The 18152-nt window shown below is 39.3% G+C and overlaps 1 protein-coding gene across 1 annotated transcript in view; it reads right to left on the bottom strand.

Moving 5' to 3' along the window:
- The window catches only part of Trpm7 (transient receptor potential cation channel subfamily M member 7), a 157140-nt gene that overhangs the window by 25840 nt on the left and 113148 nt on the right, over positions 1–18152 (bottom strand). Inside the window, exons 23-29 of the mRNA XM_023724061.1 lie at positions 16643–16827; positions 15531–15663; positions 14178–14893; positions 9246–9313; positions 7059–7118; positions 4765–4858; positions 559–629 (exon numbers count right to left, since the gene is read on the bottom strand). Coding sequence (XP_023579829.1) covers positions 559–629; positions 4765–4858; positions 7059–7118; positions 9246–9313; positions 14178–14893; positions 15531–15663; positions 16643–16827 — 1327 coding nt within the window. The remainder of the gene's footprint in view (positions 1–558; positions 630–4764; positions 4859–7058; positions 7119–9245; positions 9314–14177; positions 14894–15530; positions 15664–16642; positions 16828–18152) is intronic.

Below are 18152 nucleotides of genomic sequence, written 5' to 3'. Positions count from 1 at the left end.
ACATTTGCTATGTCTGATGGACTTTTAATTTATTTATTTAAATTTTTATTTATTTATTTGTGTGTGTGTGTGTGTCCAGCTCAGCCCACCAGGGGGCGGGGCTGGCTGGCATGTGGTGCTGGGGAATTGAACTGTGGTCCCTGTGCTTTGCTAAGCTTGCTGTAAGTAGGTGCTTTAGACCACTGAGCCATCTCACCAGCCCCCAATGGACTTTTTTTGAAGATTTTTTTTTTTTTAAGCTTGATATAATCTCATCTAAAATACTTCCACCATGTAGCCCTTTTTAAAATAGTATGTGTTTACGGAAAATAGCTCAGTGGCCTAAGCACCTGCCTAGCAAGCGCAAGGACCCAGAGTCAATCCCTGGCACCGCATGCCATGCCAGGCCCGCCCCCGGGCATGAAACCAGGTGTGGTGGTGCACCCCTGTAATTCTACCTCTGGGGAAGCTGAGACAGAAGGATCACTATAAGTCTGAGCTGTACAGTGAGACCCTGTATCAAATAACTTAATACATAATTTAAAAATTATATAATATGTAATTATCTAATGTACCAACCGGTAGCAATGCTGCCTTGGAATCTACTTCATGAGCATCTTCTACAGATGGTCTTCTACTGCTGCTTTCGGCTGAAAGCATAAACATACAAACTTTAAAAAGTTTTGTTAACACTGACTAACCAAATACAGTGCTTCCAGGCACAGAACACAAGAATTACACAAGCCTAATTACTCAAGTAAGCCATTTACTTAGTTATTATGAAAAGGCATCAGGAAACACAAGAGTATAAAGTGAGTCTTTCTGCCCCTCTCGTACCAAATCACCCTGCCTGGGGCAGTCAAGGTAATCGACTTCTTCTGTATTCTCCAGGGACATTTTTTGGAGTGCCATACCACTCCTCTCCCTTTTTACAGTATTTTCAGGTTTTGCTGTTGTTGGGCTTCAGTTTTTTTCCCTAAAGATATAGTTAGGCCCAGGTTAGTCCTGAACTCCCAAGCAACTGTGACAGTTCCCAGCTTTGTTGTTTTTAAACTTTAGAGGAGGATTTTCCACAGAAGAGTTCCCTATTATTTTCTGATGTGCCTTCATTTTCATATTGTAGACATACAGTAACGTATTTAAACAAACTCTTAGCTCCAATGGTGAGCCGCACTCTCCCACTGAAGCTGCTATCTTTGTTGCTGTGCCTTGTCTATCCTAAATGAACAACCGCTCAATTCAGAAGGCCCATCCACCCATGCTGACGAGAAAGGGCAAAGGCACGTGCAGGTTCTGGGAACAGCCAACAGGAAAAGAAAGCTCAGTCCTTGCTTTGTTTAGAAGGTTAAACGAGTGTGATCTAAAATTGAAATAAGAGTAATTTTTCCCTCATAATCCTTTTATCATTGCTTTTAGTTGCCTTACTGTTCCATATAGTCTACTAGTTTTCCAAAATTCCTTGTTTCTATTAATAACTTTATTCTCCCAAAATATACATTTGTTTTGAGTCTGAACTATAAAGTGGAAAAAAAGTAAAATTTTAATTTACTTTTTACGCTTACATTACGTAACGTTTTAAGTTCATATACATGTATGAACTGCTATAACTATGTAAAGTATCATTTTAATTAAAAAAGTTATTTATTTATTTGGTACAGGGCCTTGCTATGCAGCTCAGACTCATAGTGATCCTCCTGTCTCAGCCTCCCCTGCATTGGGATTCCAGGCGTGTGCCACCATGTCCAGTTTTGGTGGTCAGCATAGCAGTACTGGGGATTGAATCCAGGTCCCTGAGCTTGCCAGACAGGCTTAAAGTGTCCCCACCCACCCACCCACCCACCCATTTTCTTTTCTTTGTCCTTTTGAGACAGGATCTTGCTATGGAGTTCAGGCTGGCCTTGAGCTCACTTTGTAGCCCATGCTGGTCTGGAACTCCCAACAATCCTCCTGCCTCAGCCTCCTGAGTGCTAGGATTATAGGTGTGCCCTATCATGCATGACTATGTAATGTGCCTTGACTGTTTTCCTTCTCCTTACTCCTCATTGTTTCCTCTTCCTTCTGATCCATCCTTTCCCCACCTCGTTTTGGTCAGAATCTGCCTTGTATTTGATCACTGAAATACAGTGTTTGTGATAACTTCTTGTAGATGCACTTTACTGACATCAAGGATTTCATTATTCTTACAGAACTGAGGGTTTTAGTCACATGAGATGCAGAATTTTTAACAAATGCATTTTTCTATAGCTATCAAAATGATCTTAGAATTTTTCTCTTAATCTGTCACCATCATGCATCCAAGTAATTGACTCTTCGATGCCACTTCAACTTTCATTCTTTTTTTTGCGGAGCCGGGGATTGAACTCAGGCCCTTGCGCTTGCCAGGGAAGCGCTTATTCCACTGAGCCATCTCCCCAGCCCCTCAACTTTCATTCTTGTAATGACCCCAACTTGCTCATGCTATATTCTGCTGAATTAAGGATATCAAAACAGCACGAAGGGGCAGCCAAAGAGCTCAGCAGATATAAGCACCTGCTTAGGCAGAGTGCAGCAGCTGGGGTTCAATCTGCAGCGTGCCTTGCCAGCGCCGCCCCCGGGGTACGCTGAGACAGTGAATGAGACTGGCTGTGATGGCAAGCACCTGTAATCCCAGCACTTTGGAGGCTGAAAACAGGAGAATCACTATGAGTTCGTTCTGTGTAGTGAGACCCTGTACTAAATGCATAAAATAAAACAAAATAGCATGAAAGTTATGGCAAGAAGGATGAGTATGGGGCAGGACTTTTTCTTATTTTCTTACAGCTCTGCTTTTCTTTTTCTTTTTAAACTCTGCCTTTCAATCATGGGTATAATTTGATTCAAAGAAATTATGTGGAAATGGCAAGATACAATAACTGAAACCTTAAGTGATACAAGTAACAAGTATGAGATACCAACTTCTGCCTAAGAAGAGATTGGTAAGACATGCATAGCACACCTAACTACATAGCACAAAAATCTAGAAGTGGAAAAAATATAGGCTTTTTTTGTGAGGTTGGGGAAGGAGACTTTTCAAAGTATGCCTATGTTCATTTCAGACCATTAAACATAGCTGTTCCTTAAAAGCTGAACTAGAGGACTGGAAATAAAAGCTCAGTGGCACAATGCATGCCTGCCAAGTACGAGGTCCTGAGTTAGATCCCTGCTACCCCTACCCCCCAAAAAAGTTAAAAATCAGCAGATTTAAAAAAAAAAAAAGGAAGTCCTGCTTTAAGGTTGTATATGGTAAGATTTTTGGACTTATGTGCAAACATGAGAAGCATAGAATTCTTTATCCTATTTTTAAAATATAATCTAATTTTTAAATGTTTTTGCATCATATTATGTAGGGACTTAAAGTTCAACATATCAATACTTGATGAAAAATACTTGTTCCTTATTATGCCTAAGATGTTTGAAATGCAGTGAGATAGTGAGGTTAAGCTTGATAGCCTAAATCGTTTGATAATAACAATAAGCTTGTCTTCTGGATGGTTAACAACCTAAGTCTGCAGACCAAAATTAGAGAAAAAGGAGGGCTACAAGGAAAGCCAACATTTTGGCCCTAGCCTTCTAAGGTCAATTAAGACTCAGGACCTATGAGAACTTGTACTGTAATGTCATGTACCTCGGTAGTATCCCAAATTTTCTGATCAAGAAGATTATGGGGCCAAAGAGGAAAGTGATCGATGACATAGAGTGTGCCTAAGGAGAGTCACATGGGGAGAAGACACTCTCTCAGGCTTTCACAGAGAGCACATTGGCCAAGCATTGGCCGTGACTCATCCACACGGCTGCACTGGCAAAGGTTCTACAATCTGAGGTACAGGATCTCAGAATAAATCCTGAGGGCATTTCACTGACCTTCTCAGACCAAAAAGCTACAACTCTTGTTGCACAGGTCCTGCTTTACCTTGGTCTTAACCATCCAGTAGAAAAGTATGAAGACGAAATATAGGAAGTAAAGCCATGTTGTTAGGTTGAGCTGTGGGGGACTCAGGTCAATAATTTCTGACATTGCCAGTTAAACAGAAGACCCAATACTATTATGGGCTACTGGACTCTTTTAGAATATTTTGCTGAGTTTACACACCTATAATATTCAACAAAGGAACTTAAAAAAATTGGGATATAGCGATGAATGTCCATTTTGTATCTGTGTATTCAAAGTGGTTGGGATAGATATATAGTTGCATTCTCTTAATGAATAGAATGATTTGTTCTAATGGTGTTTGTAAGTAGGATCACAAGTCTGCATCTTGTACAGCAATTAACCACTAAGAAGAATATATGCAGTGTATTATTTGTTGAAACTGTACTTGCGATTTGATTTGAAACTGTCTCATTGCTATATGTTTATCAATAAAACTTTGAAAAGAAAAAAAAAAAGGAAGTATTTTTATTTCATCTTTTTGTGGAGAGGGTCTTTTTGAGGCTGAGTCTCACTATGCAGTTCAGGTTGGCATTGAACTCACTTTGTAGCCCAGCCTGGCCTCAAACTTAAGTGATTCTCCTGCCTCAGCCTCCCTAGTGCTGATTACAGGTGCACACCACCACACCTGGCTTATATTTCATCTTTATGGACTAAGCAATTTGTAAAGAATACTACAATGTTAGGGTTATGTGACATTCCCAAAGTTACAGTAACAATTATGGACTAGGATCCTGGTCATCTGATCCCCATGCCATCCACAATTAGATGTTTGATCTACATTTAAAGTTTAAGCAAGTAGTATTCGTTAAGAGAATGGATAAAGTCAAAATACTCACCTTGTTCTGAATGATGAGAAAGGGGAGTCTTGTGAAACTTGGCAAACCCAGCATAAGAGCTCAAGTGGTTCAAAGGGTCTTCAGAAGGGTCATTCTAGGTATATTACACACAAACGTAACTTCAAAACTACTGAATTCCAAGCTGTTGTTCTAAATATAATAATCCTTTGGTCTCTTTAGCACACTGTATTTCTCCTGGACACCAAAGGAATATTGCGAGCTGAGGATTTAGCTAAGTGGCGCAGCGCTAGCCTAGCAAGCGTGAAGCCCAGGGTTCAATTCTCAGTACCAAAAAAGAAAATAGTAAAAATAAGACCGAAAAAAGTCCCTTTGGAGAAAAAAAAACTTTGGAGGCCTGCCCATTAGCTCAGTTAAATGACTGCTTAAACAAAGCAATCAGGATGCTGTGGTTCCAGTCCCCACTCCTGCCCTGAAGGCATTCCTGAGCCAGCCAAAAACAACAACAAAAAAACACTTCAAGGGAATATTGCTTTGCAGTGGGATTTTTGGGGTTGAGGTCTTGACAGCTTTCTTCCTAATCTGAATAAGCTATTTTAATAAAATTTGTGATCATTATTTGTCAAACTTACATTTTGCTTTCATTTTGACTTAGCTAAAGCACTTTTTTAAAAAAAATCTCTTTACAACTTCCCTTATTTTCTATGATTTATATATTTAGAAAGCTCTACTGGCTTACTAATGTTTCTATCTTCTATTATTTTAATATTTACATTTAGCTCTAGAATGCATCCAAACCCATAAAGTAATATGAAAATAAAAGCATATCTTTCCAAATCTCTACACAATCGCCCAATCTGTATTTATCAGAAGGCATCCCTCTTTCCTCCTTGTTAAATTCTTCTAGGTCAGCTAAAATGTTTTGCTAAATATTCATGTTTTTTCTATTCTAGTTGCAAACTATTTCACTATCTAATTCTCTTGTCTTTTCACCTATTTATTTTTCCACATGAAGTAACATAGTGACAAATCACACTGTATTTTCCTGTCTGATTTTAGTTGTTTTTCCTGAAGCCAGCTGTAGTTAGTTCTTATTCACCTTAGCTGCAATAACCTATGTATCGGGGGCCTGGCCCTAGCTCAGTCCTTTAAGTGGCTGCTTCCACAAAGCTGTCAGCCTCAGGTTCCTGGAGTTCGAACCTCACAACTCTCCCGCTGGCCAAAAGTGCCCTGAAGGCATTCGAGGAAGAAAAAACAAAAAAAAAAAAAAAAAAAACCCTTATTCCAATAACCTATGTATCAGTTTCACAGAGCCACCTATGACCAGACATTTTTAACTGGAACTAACAGATGGACTGCCAGATACTTGCAAGTTATCTAATAGAGCCTTCAAAGAAAAATCTTGTATATGTGCATTTTTCTAGACAGGTGGTCTATAGTAATCAGATTTTCAAGAGTGTAATACCCACAAATAATCAAGAATTATTAGAACTCTGACCATTCTACAGCTCATTATCCTGTTGTAGTTTGAATTATTTTACCAGAAGTAAATCCCCCCAAAACCATTCATTCAGAACACAGCCACCAGGCTGGGGCTGGAGCTCAGCAGCAGGGCTCTTGCCTAGCAGGTGCGTGGCCCTAGTTTCATCCCTAGCACCACACCAAAAAACTGCAGTCACATTTCTGCTACCTCACAGAAACCAGAGCTTTCTTGTTGCTTTCATCAAGAAGTTATCTGTTACTTAAAAATTTTTAGCAGTCCTCTTTTATCATTAAAAGGTGAACTCTGTTGAAATCTACTTTACTCTTTCTTATTAAGTGTTTTTGCATGTTAAACTATATTCTTTGCATATCAGATGTTTGACAAAATCAAAATGACACCACCACAGTGTGGTAATATATTACGCAGCTATAAGAAAAATGGATGTATCATGTTTAAATCATTCCAGATTGTACAAAGTTTTACTAGGATTTAATGAAGATCCACAAAACATATCATTTGCCTGCAATACCCACTTCCATTGAGATCTGGTCAAGAAAATCCCTGAGTAGAATATAAACATGCTACATCTCACATCATAACAGTTATGAAACCAACATCGACAGAGTTGTTTATGCTCCTTTTTCTTATTCCTATAGTTTTTCATGATACTGTCATGAAACATATGCACTCAACTCATTTATCTAGCTCTCTCCTTCTGAGTCATAATACAAATTCTGATCTTCACAAGTATGCCACAGCTTTATGACAGCGCCACTGAACTGAAGACTCTCCCCCACGTGTGTATGTCTATGTCAAGCTGAGTCTGACTGCTATGTACATTAATAAGACATACCTGATATTTAGGCATCTCTGAATATTCCATAATCATGTTTCTCACATCATTCTGCAGATCCTATTAGAAGAAAATCATGTAAATATTTTCAAATAGAGGCAATAAAAAACCCTACATATAATCATTAATCTCAGTTTGCATATAATCACCAAAAGAGTTCTAAAACAATGTCTAGTTAGTAGACATAAGGTAATCAATTTAGCTTAATACTTTAATCATCAGAATATATGTTATGGGCAGGGAGACAGACAGCTCAGTAAGTAGCCTAAGTGCCTGCCTGGCAAGTTCAAGGTTCCGAGTTCCATTCCAGTACCAAACACACACAAAAGGATAATCTTTGCAGATTTTATGTCACTAAAACACAAATGTCAGTGTAAATATCAAAGTATATTAGTATCTACTTTTATATGTAGGGTAGTAACATGTCATGATGCCAACTACACAATTAACTTTGGATACAGAAAACATAGAAACTGTCAGTCTTGGCTTTAGTATTAGATGAGAAGTTTACTGGGTGAAAAAGATTTGGGGAAAAATCTTATTTTCATCATATTAATTAACCATTTCTACAATGTAAGTTCCTTTTTTTTTTTTAACAATGTAAGTTCTTTAAGGACTAGGTAACACTTATCTCTTACTTATGGTGTAGTTACATTATTTCCCGTGAGCTGTTAAGTAGCTACAAGTAATTTATGACAGCAACAACTGAGGGATAAAAAACAATTTTTAGGCTGGAAACTTGGAAACTTTTTCTTTTTTGGTCCTGGGAATCAAAGGCAGGACCTTGCACTTGTCAGGCAAGTACTGTGCCACTGAGGTGTATCCCTGATCCTGGAAACACTTTTGGAAGTTATGCTACACATTTTAAACATGCCAACATTGAAAATCTTGTACTTGCACCTGTATACAGGATTTTGTTTCTAGACCACAGGTTACATGAGAGCCAGGACCATGCTCTAATAAACTCTGAGGCGTGGAAAAAGAGCTGAGCTTACTACTTAGTCAACAGAAAATGAATAGAGAAAAGCAAGTCTAAAAAAATGTTGAAAAAGTTTTAATTTTGAAAGTGAAAGCTATATATACAATTATTCGTTTTTGTACTTTTTCTGAAGTTATGTACAGCTACAAATATTTGGTACATCATGTGGATGATGGGTCTATTAAAACTATAAATTTAGGGCTGGCCAAATAGCTCAGCGGAATAAAGCGCCTGTAAGCAGGTACAGGGGCCTGTAGGGCCGGCCCTGCCCCCGGGGCGCAATGAGACAGCAACTGAGACTGGACGTGGTGGTGCGCACCTGTAATCCCAGCTCTTGGGAGGCTGTAAGCAGGCAGATCACTACTAGTCGGATCTAGTAGTGAGACCCTCAACACCCTGTAGACCCTTCCCTAAAATAAAAAAGTCAATATAAAACTATAATTTTATTGAAAAAATGCTTAATTCTGTTTTCCTTCCAACAAAAGAGTCTTGACTTTACTGCTGGGAGCCTGGGCAGGAGCAGGGCCCGCAGGGCCTCTGCAGGACTCCATTACTGAGCAGGAAGCCCAGGTCCCAGTCCATCTATAAGCACATCAGCAGCTGCCTATGTTCTTCAGTCCATCCTGTGGGCTACAGGGGGCTCACAGAGAAAACAGCTTTTCCTGTTTTATTCAGGGTTTCCAGCAGGGTGTCCATACTGTGTCCAAACCTTCTTGCCAGGCAGATCAGTGTTAAACTCAACTTCTCCCAGATTGTTGAGGACATGAGAGACCAACTCTGCACATGTCCACAATGTAGTCGCAGCAGTGGCCATGCCTCTATTTTGTTTTTCTTACTACTTATTTTTATTTATTTGTAACAGGGTCTCACTATGTAGTTCAGACTCATAGTGATCCTCCTCCCCAGCCACGTAGTACCGGGGATTGTACTCGGGTCACTGCATTTGCCAGGCAGGCACTTAGACCACTAAGCTATCTCCAGAGCCCCTCTATTTTGAACTAGAAAAATACATGAAATAAATTGAGGGGCCATGGAGATAGCTCAGTGGTCTAAGTGCCTGCCTGGCAAGCACAAAGACCAGGTTTGATCCCTGGCACTGCATGCTGTGCGAGCTGCATAATGAGACACCATACCAAATGCATAAATTTAAATAAAATTAAAATTCAAAAAAAAATTGAATCATGCTATTAAAGTAAGGATTTACTTACAGGTAACAGCTCTCTTATTTTATTTGATGTTTCTTTAAGCCTTTGCAAATCCATGCTATCCCTGTGCCCTTTAACAGGAAAAAAAAATATTCCAATAAGAAAAATTTGTTTTTCCTTATCAAAATAACTACCAGTATAAAATCAACATTTAAAAAACTCGATGGCTTTTCTATACACCAATAATATGCGCTAGGTGAAAAAGAAAGAAAACAGTGTCATTGAAAATAAGCTTTGGGGCCGGGAAGATGGCTCAGTGGAATAAGCACTTCCCTAGCAAGTGCAAGGGTCTGAGTTCAATCCCCGGTTCCAAGAAAAAAAAAAAAAAAAAAAGCAGCTTTAAAAAAACATGTAGGAATCAATCTAAGTAAGCAGGCTGAACATCTGCACAATGAAAGTTATAGAATGCTGAAACTGAAGGCACTAAAAGGTGGAAAGCTGTCCCACATTCATGGACCTGTAGAATTAGTATTGCTAAAATGTATCTACCAATTCAGGGTAACCCCTATCAGAATTACAATGACATCCTTCACACAACTAGGAAAAACAATCGCAGAATTCACATGGAAACACAAAAGACCAAGAACACCAAAGCGATCCTGAGCAAAATGTGCAAGGCAGGCAGCATCACAGCACCTACCCTCAGACTGCACAATAAAACCAGTTTCAAAGCCAGCATATGGCAGACGAATGAAACAGAGCTGAGGACACAACTACAGCTACAGGATGCTTGTCGAGGAGCCACAGCATATGTCAGTCTCTTGGCAAACTGAATATCCACATGTACAAGACTGAAATCAGATCCCCCTGCAATATTAAGATCTGACACTTAAAAAAAAACCACACAGGAGAAACATGTGAAGCCAAAAAGTACAGGCAAAAACTTCCTGAATAGGACCACAGTAGCACAGGAAAAAATATCAAGAATCAGTAGGTGGCACTATGTCAAATTAAAAAGCTTCTGGACAATAAGGGAAACAGAGAAGACAGTCTACAGAATGGGAGAAAGCCTCTGCCAGCTATTGCTCTGATAAAGGGTTAATATCTAAAAATATGAACAAAAACAACCCACACCAAAGTATCCAATAGCTTAGTCAACAAATGTGAAAATGAACTGACCAGATAATCCTCATTTGTAGTAGAACAAATGGCCAACAAGATCAACATGTCTAACCATTAGAGAACTGCAAATCAAAGTGAGGCTGAAACTCCGTATTACACCAGTAAGAATGGCCACCGAAAGTACAACAAATGCTGGTGAGGATGTAGGGAAAAGGGACCTTCTACAGAGCTGGTGTGAAAGCAGAATTAATATAGCCACTCTGAAAGTCAGTATAGAGGATCCTCAAAAAATTAAAAATAAAGCTACCATTTGATCCATCCATTCCACGCCTTCATGTATACTGAAGAAATTACAGGCAGCACCCCGGAGGGTTACCTGCACACCCGTGTGCATTAGACAAATTACAGAAACAGCTTTGCGCCCACCAATAGGCAAATGGGTAAGGAATACGTGGTATACAGCCACAATGGAGTTGGTTTGTGTGTGTGTGTGTGTGTGTGTGTGTGTGTGTGTGTGTGTATGTATGTTTCTGGGAGTCAAACCCAGGGCGTTGTGTATACAAGATGAGCTCTACACTGAGTCACTTCCCCAGCCTCTACCAGTGTAGTATTATTAAGCTACAGGAAAATGGATGGAACTAGAAAGCACCATGCTAAGGAAAATAAGCCAGACTTAAAAAGACAGGTATCAAAAATAAATAAATAAAAGACATGTATCAAATGTTCTTTAAAAATAGGGGGAGACAACAATTTAATAGGCAAAGTGTGGGAGAAAACAGGAAGGAGGAATGTGTAAGAAAAACGGGAAAGATGATCAAATTAAATAAATGCATTGAAATCCACTATTTTATGTACTAGGCACTTTTATTTGTTTGTTTGTTTGTTTGTTTGTTTTGGCAGAACCAGTGATTGAACTCAGGCCCTTGTGCTTTCCAGGGAAGCGCTTATTCCACCGGGCCATCTCCCCGGCCCCTAGGCACTTTTAAACAAAAGAAAACATCAAAACTTTCAAAAACAACATCATCTATTAGATACAACACTGCAAATGTTAAATTTCTGTGATGCTCCAAACTATATTATATTCCCTGACAATAAAACAAAGACATTGTCTAAAGCTTGTAAAAAAAATTTACACTGTTCTTCAAACTGTTTCAATTGCTTTGTGTGTACATTAGGTTTTTTGATAAGTAACACTGAAAACATTCAAAAAGAAGCAGTCAAAGTTGAGTTAAAAGTAAATGCCAAGAGCCTCCTACAACAATTCAACATATAGTAAGCATAGCTTGAAGTTCAAAAGAGAAGTGGAAAAATCACTTACTATTAATAACAAAATAAAGGCTATATGTACATACCCCCCCCCCACACACTGAGAACGTATAACATGCTAAAAGCTATGCTTTACAAATAGATTGAGGTAGCTGGGTGCAAAGGAAAGCACCTGTAATCCCAGCACTCAGGAGGCTGAGGCAGAAAGACCGCTGTGAATTTGAGACCAACCCGGGGCCACAAAGCTTAAGGTAAGCCTGAATTGCACAGTGAGATCCTGCCTCCAACCACCACCCACCTCAAAAGACAGGAAGACTTTACGTAGGCAGTGTTACATGTCTCTAATCCAGCACACTCTGGATAGCCTAGCAGGATAAATCAGTATGTTTAGTAGCCAGGTAATCTGCCAGGCTGGCCTTAATGTGGCTATTATTCTCATGGGCTGATTGACATATTTTCTAAACAAACTTTATGACAGCCCATGACTGGTTAAATTCCTAGATGGAGAGGCTAGAATAAGTACTAAAGACAAGTGCAGCAACAAGTTGTAAGATTTCCCATCTGAGGGAAAAATTCAAAGCTGAGAGGGGCAGAGGGTCTTATCTATACCTTAACTTGGTTAAGTCTTCACCTAATCCCTAGTCACCTCCTTTCCACCCATCCTACAGTCTGGCTTCTCAGACATGTGCCTGGTTAGTGGAGGTGATGGATGTAGTGTGCTATTAGCAGAAGGGCCTAATTTCCTTTATTTTATTATTTTTTTAATGTATTTGGTTGTTGCAGGATCCCACTATGCAGCTTGGACTCATGGTGATCCTCCTACTTTCAGTCTCCCCGGCACTGGGACTGCTGGCACGTGCCACCTCGTTCGGACTGTGGGAAGCCCTGGGGGCAGGGCTGGCATAGCATATGGTGCTAGGGATTGAACCGTGGTCCCTAAGCTTGCCTAAGCAGATGCTTTCGTCCACTGAGCTACCTCGCCAACCCCTAATTTTCTATTTCTGTTAAAAATGTTTTAAGATTTCTACCCCACACATAACAAAGCTTCAATGAGATAGTGCACACACAATGTAGCTCCAGTAAGATTTAAACAACCTGAAAAATTCCTATCACCTAGGGACAGTTTGTATTCACACATCTGTGGTGGTACTGGTGTAAAAAGTATGTGTTGCAAGCTGCACAAAAGCAAAGCAATACAATTACAGTGTACAATACGTGATGCAAATGGTGTTCCTGGTTTACATACTTACTATACTACATGTTCTATCCTTAGAGGCTGTTCCTTCAACTTACCAAGTTTACTGAAAACAGAATGCCCTGCTGTGCCAGTAGTATGCTCCCGTGTTTCCTGATGCCACACTGATTGCTGTGTATGATCTGGGTTTGCATGAGCACACTCCGATTTCCAAGGACCAGAATGCCTAGTGTATCCCCACCACTAAGTGACATGTGTCTGCACAGATTTTCTGAGCAGACTCCCAATTTGCATGCTGACCTACAGCTGTCAGTCATGAACCTTTCACATTCAAAGCTGTCCTGACTTGGATAAACAAAAATTGTATCACTAGTCTCTGCTGTTGTTTCCAATCTCCCCTGTACCTTTCTGTTATTCCCTAAGTACCTAACACATATGAGTCACTGAGACTCTTTCAACAGTTGACCAAATTCAATGCAAGGTATGCCGGAGTACAACCGTCTGGCCAGGTGCAGCGGCTCATACCTGCAATCCCAGCCAAGGGAGGCTGAGGCGACCACCATGAGTTTGAGGACAGCCTATAACAAAGTGAGTTCAAGGACAGCCTGAACTGTGTAGCAAAATACTGTCTCAAAAAAAGACAAGTCAGATTCCAAATAATCTTTCATTTGTAAACACACACTGAAATCTAGAGTAACAAATAAAAATAAAAGAAATTTATAGCTAATCTTATATTACCATTTTAAATCCCATATATTTTATTGATATGGTAAATTGTATCAAAGTATTCACTAGTAACTCTTACAGCCCAATTAATTTTCCCCACTTCTGTTTTCATGTAAAATCTTTAGCATAAGGGCAAGCAAAATAGCTCAGTGGATTAAAGCACCTGCAAGCAGGCACAGGGGCCAAGGGTTCGATCCTGGGCCTGTGTTGCTGGTCCCCGGGGTGCACTGAAATGGCAATTAAGACTGGGCACCGGGGCTGGTGTGATGGCTCAGTGGTCTAAAGCACCTGCTTAGAACAAGCTTAGCAAAGCCCAGGGACTACGGTTCAATCCCCCAGCACCACATGCCAGCCAGCCCGCCCCCTGGTGGACTGAGCTGGCCACACACACACACACACACACACACACACAAATAAATAAATAAAATTAAAAAAAAAAAGACTGGGCATGATGGTGCATGCCTTAATCCCTTTTCTTGGGAGGCTGCAAATAGGCGGATCACTACGAGTGCCATCTAGTAGCAAGACCCTGAACCCCCCTGTAGACCTTTCCCTACAACAACAAAATAATAATAAAATAATGAAAAATAAAATCTTTAGCACAATATGAAAAGATAGTGCACTTGTCATGTTATTAATTATCTAATCATTTTGTTAGGTGAATAGTAACTGTTTGACAAACTTACCTACAAATGCTCCAAACTCCACATTATCTCCTTGTGTAGCTTTACAGCAAACAGCTTCCTGACCTTTGGTCACAGTTTCCAAGTGGCTTCTGCAACTTGGCTGGGATGGCGTACTAACAGATAATTTGGTGGGTGGGGATGACAGATGTGGTGTGCTACTAGGTGAACTGCCTAATTTTTGATTTTTATTAAATAACTTTAAGATTTCTACCCCATGTCGTCTCTGTCGCAGCTCTGGAGGAGAAACAGCACTTGGGAATAAGGCACCACAAGAGGAACCAGCCTCTGGAAAATGGAATTCTTTTCTCTGGGGTACTACAGGTAAATTTTCAACAAACATGTTATTTGACAGATCTTTTTCATCTTTGATAAAAATATTACAAAGAAAAGGATTATTACTTTCAATATCACCTTGAGGAAGAGAAGAGCTAAGTGTATTTACAACACTGTGCTTTTTCCATACAGAAGGTCTTACAGGACCATCATCAATAAGGTTTTGAGCTAAATGTTTAGAAATACTCAATTCTCGTGTAATCTCATTATGAATTTTGCTAGCTTCTGAAGCTTTCTGGGCAGTAAGAGTTTTTAATGTATCTACTGTCAGAGCTGAAAGATCTTGCAAATGGCCAATTTGAGAATCTAATGACTGTAATGATCTTTTTATGTAGTTCACTCGATCTCCAACTTCTTTAATCTGAATGCACATCTGTTCCACTCTGTAGGAGAGAAATAGGCTTTTTACAAATATAAAAAAATTAATGTAAAAATTAGTTCTTAGTCTCAATAAATAATGGTAGAAACAAATTTTACATGCACTCAAATTAAGTTATGAAAAAAAATCTTGAATTACTTGTTGACTGTATTAGGAAAAAAACCCTTCAGAACAGGACAGTTTTACTTTCCTCTCCCTCAACAGTTTCAGGACACTAACTCCATTCTTTGGTGGAACCGGGGATTGAACTCAGGCCCTTGCACTTGCCAGGGAAGCGCTTATTCTACTGAGCCATCTCCCCAGCCCCTCTATTCTTTGAAACTGTGACTATGGTTGAAAGATAAGAAGAGGGATGGGATGTAGCTCAAGTGGTTAAGCGCCTCACTAGCAAAATACTGGGTATGAAGGTCCGTGTAAAGACTGACAAGAGAGAGTGAAAGAAAGTGAGAGGGAGCGAGCAAGCGAGGGGGGGTGCAACAACTGAATCCTATAAATAAGTAAAAGAACCGAACCGTCTTCCATTATACAATATAAACTAACTTGTTTTAACAAAATCCACAGAACAAAGACCACGCACAAGAGACATAACTAAGAAAATCTCTCCTGACAAACAATCAAGGATCATTAAAAAGCTTCTGAACCTTTCAAAAGTGACCCGGATCCTCTCTTCACTCCCTGAATGAAACTTGTCATCTTTTTCATTAAAATACATCTCAACACACAGTTCTTCAAAATCATGAAGTTTCTTTTGATCTTCTTCTGTTAGGTAAAGTTCTAAGTGAAGAAAAAATGAAAAAATTATGAAGGGCTTTTAGACTAACTCTTTAAATCCCAGGTCTTGTGAATTATTCTGTATTTTCCCTCTTAGTATTATTTTTTTAAAACACTAAACAAGTAACTTTCTCTTTTCTACTTACAAAACAGTGCAGGTACTTCTCTTCTAACTTCCATTTCCCACACTACACTTCTTTCATCTCTCTTAACCACCAGAGGATTAAGAACTTGGTAGAACAGAAAGCATTAAACACTGACTTAATGTTAAGCTCACATAGTTCATTAATGTGAAGCATATTGCTCATCTTAGGTGTTCAGTCTCAGGCAGTAGATAAAATGTACTAAAATTTCGTACTGTTTACAGAGTAATAAAAATGGTTTGTTTAAAAAAACAGCTAAAAAATTATAGTTTAGGGCTGGCCAAATCACAGGGGCAGGGGGTTCAATCCCTGGGGTTCGATCCCTGCCCCCGGGGCACCACTGAGCCGGCAACTGAGACTGGGCATGGTGGCGTGCACCTGTGATCCCAGCTCGTGGGAGTCTGTAAACAGGCAGATCACTACATCCGATCTAGTAGTGAGACCCTGAACACCCTGCAGACCCTTCCCTAAAATAAAAAAAAAATTTAAAAAATTATAGTTTGTTACTATTTTAACAAATACAAACTGAGAAGGTATCTTCTAAAAGAAAGTTCAATATTGTACTAAAACTACTTTTAAAGACATCAGGGGCCGGGGAGATGGCTCAGTGGAATAAGCACTTCCCTGGCAAGCCCAAGGACCTGAGATCAATCCCCGGTTCCGCAAAAAAAAAAAAAAAAAAAAAAAAAAAAAAATCAAATAGCACTAATAATCCCTTTACATTTAGGTAAATTTTAAAAAAGCCTTCACAATAACTTCTAACAATTAAAATCAATATTTACACTCTAGCACAATACTCATATGTGATGTAAATGTTTACCTTAATTTATTGTACTTACTCGGTCCATCAGAAGTCTTATCTTTTTTTCTTCTTTTACAGATGCAACAAAAGAGAGAAACTATATGGCTAAGAACGATAAGTGGAGGAGGCAGAACCGGTTTCTCATGATATGCCATAATAAAATGGTACCGCTGGTACTTCCACACAATATTGGAAATTGCCTTCACTTGTAAATAAACATTGCTAGGATAACAAAAGATAAACAAACTTAGCTAATCATATCTTAAATACTAAAAATTCTACTGCAATTCAGAAATACGTAAGAACTCAAAGAGTATTCTTCCACAGACCTAATAAATAAATGAAAAACTAGAAAAGATATATAAAAGAAATATAAGGAGGGTCAGCCAGATAGCTCAGTGGACTAAAGAGCCTGCTTAGGCAGTCACAGCGACCAAGGTTCGATCCCTAGTGTGCCACACCGGCCCCACTCATAGAGTACATTGGGACAGATGACTGACACTGGGCATGGTGGCACATACCTGTAATCCCAGTGCTTGGGAGGCTGAAAACAGGAGGATCACTACAAGTCCAATTGGTGTAGTGAGACCCTGTACTAAATACATTAAAAAAAAAAGAAGGGCCGTCCAAATAGCTCAGCAGATTAAAGCCCCTGCAAGCAGGCACAGGGGCCAGGGGTTTGATACCTGGGCCTGCAGTGCCGGCCCCGCGCCCAGGGTGTGCTGAGACAGCAATTGAGACCGGGCGTGGTGGTGCGAGCCTATAATCCTAGCTCGTGGGAGGCTGTAAATAGGTGGATCACTATGTGTCCAATCTAGTAGTGAGACCCTGAACACCCTGTAGACCCTTCCCTAAAATATTAAAAAAAAAAAAAAAAAAGGAAAAAGTTAATATTGTTATAGACTTTAATAAGAACCTCTCAGAAAAATGGAACGGGCAGAAATACTATGACTTTTAAGATGTAAAAAGTTGTAAGTAGCCAAAACATAAGAAAATGCCTATCTTAACAGTAATGAAATGCAGACAAAAATGCTACTTGTATGTACTATCAAAATGACAATTATTAAGCAATAATGCCTAGTTTTCGCAGCAAGTTGGAGACAAGCCTATATGCAAAAAGCCCTAAAAGGTATCTTCGACAACTCTGACTTTAGAAAAATATTCTAAGAAATACATGATTTCTATGCTTGTAAAAACTGAGAGATGTACATATAAATATTAAGAATGGGGAAAAAAGAAAGAATGGGATCAGTGATGAGGTCTATAGTTGCTTTCCTGTTTCCTATACTGAATGTGCACTCCTTGACAATGTGGGGTAAACCCCAGAGGAGGACCTAATTTATAAAAGAACTGCATGTTAAAAGACAGAAGTCTAAAATTTAGAACTCATTTGATTTGATAAAAAGCATCCTTTCCTACTTGTAATTCTTTGGAAATAATTTTAGTACTGTACTTTAAGGCTGAATAAAACTTCTAGATTTCAAAATCTGTATACATCAAAATGAGTAGGACGATACTGTACATCAAATTATTATAATAAGCAAATG

The sequence above is a fragment of the Octodon degus genome, unplaced genomic scaffold (assembly GCF_000260255.1).
Source record: "Octodon degus isolate 3935 unplaced genomic scaffold, OctDeg1.0 scaffold00105, whole genome shotgun sequence".
In the NCBI taxonomy this organism is placed as follows: domain Eukaryota; kingdom Metazoa; phylum Chordata; class Mammalia; order Rodentia; family Octodontidae; genus Octodon; species Octodon degus.
The sequence above is the reverse complement of the archived record's forward strand: the minus strand, read 5'-3'. Positions and strand labels throughout refer to the sequence as shown.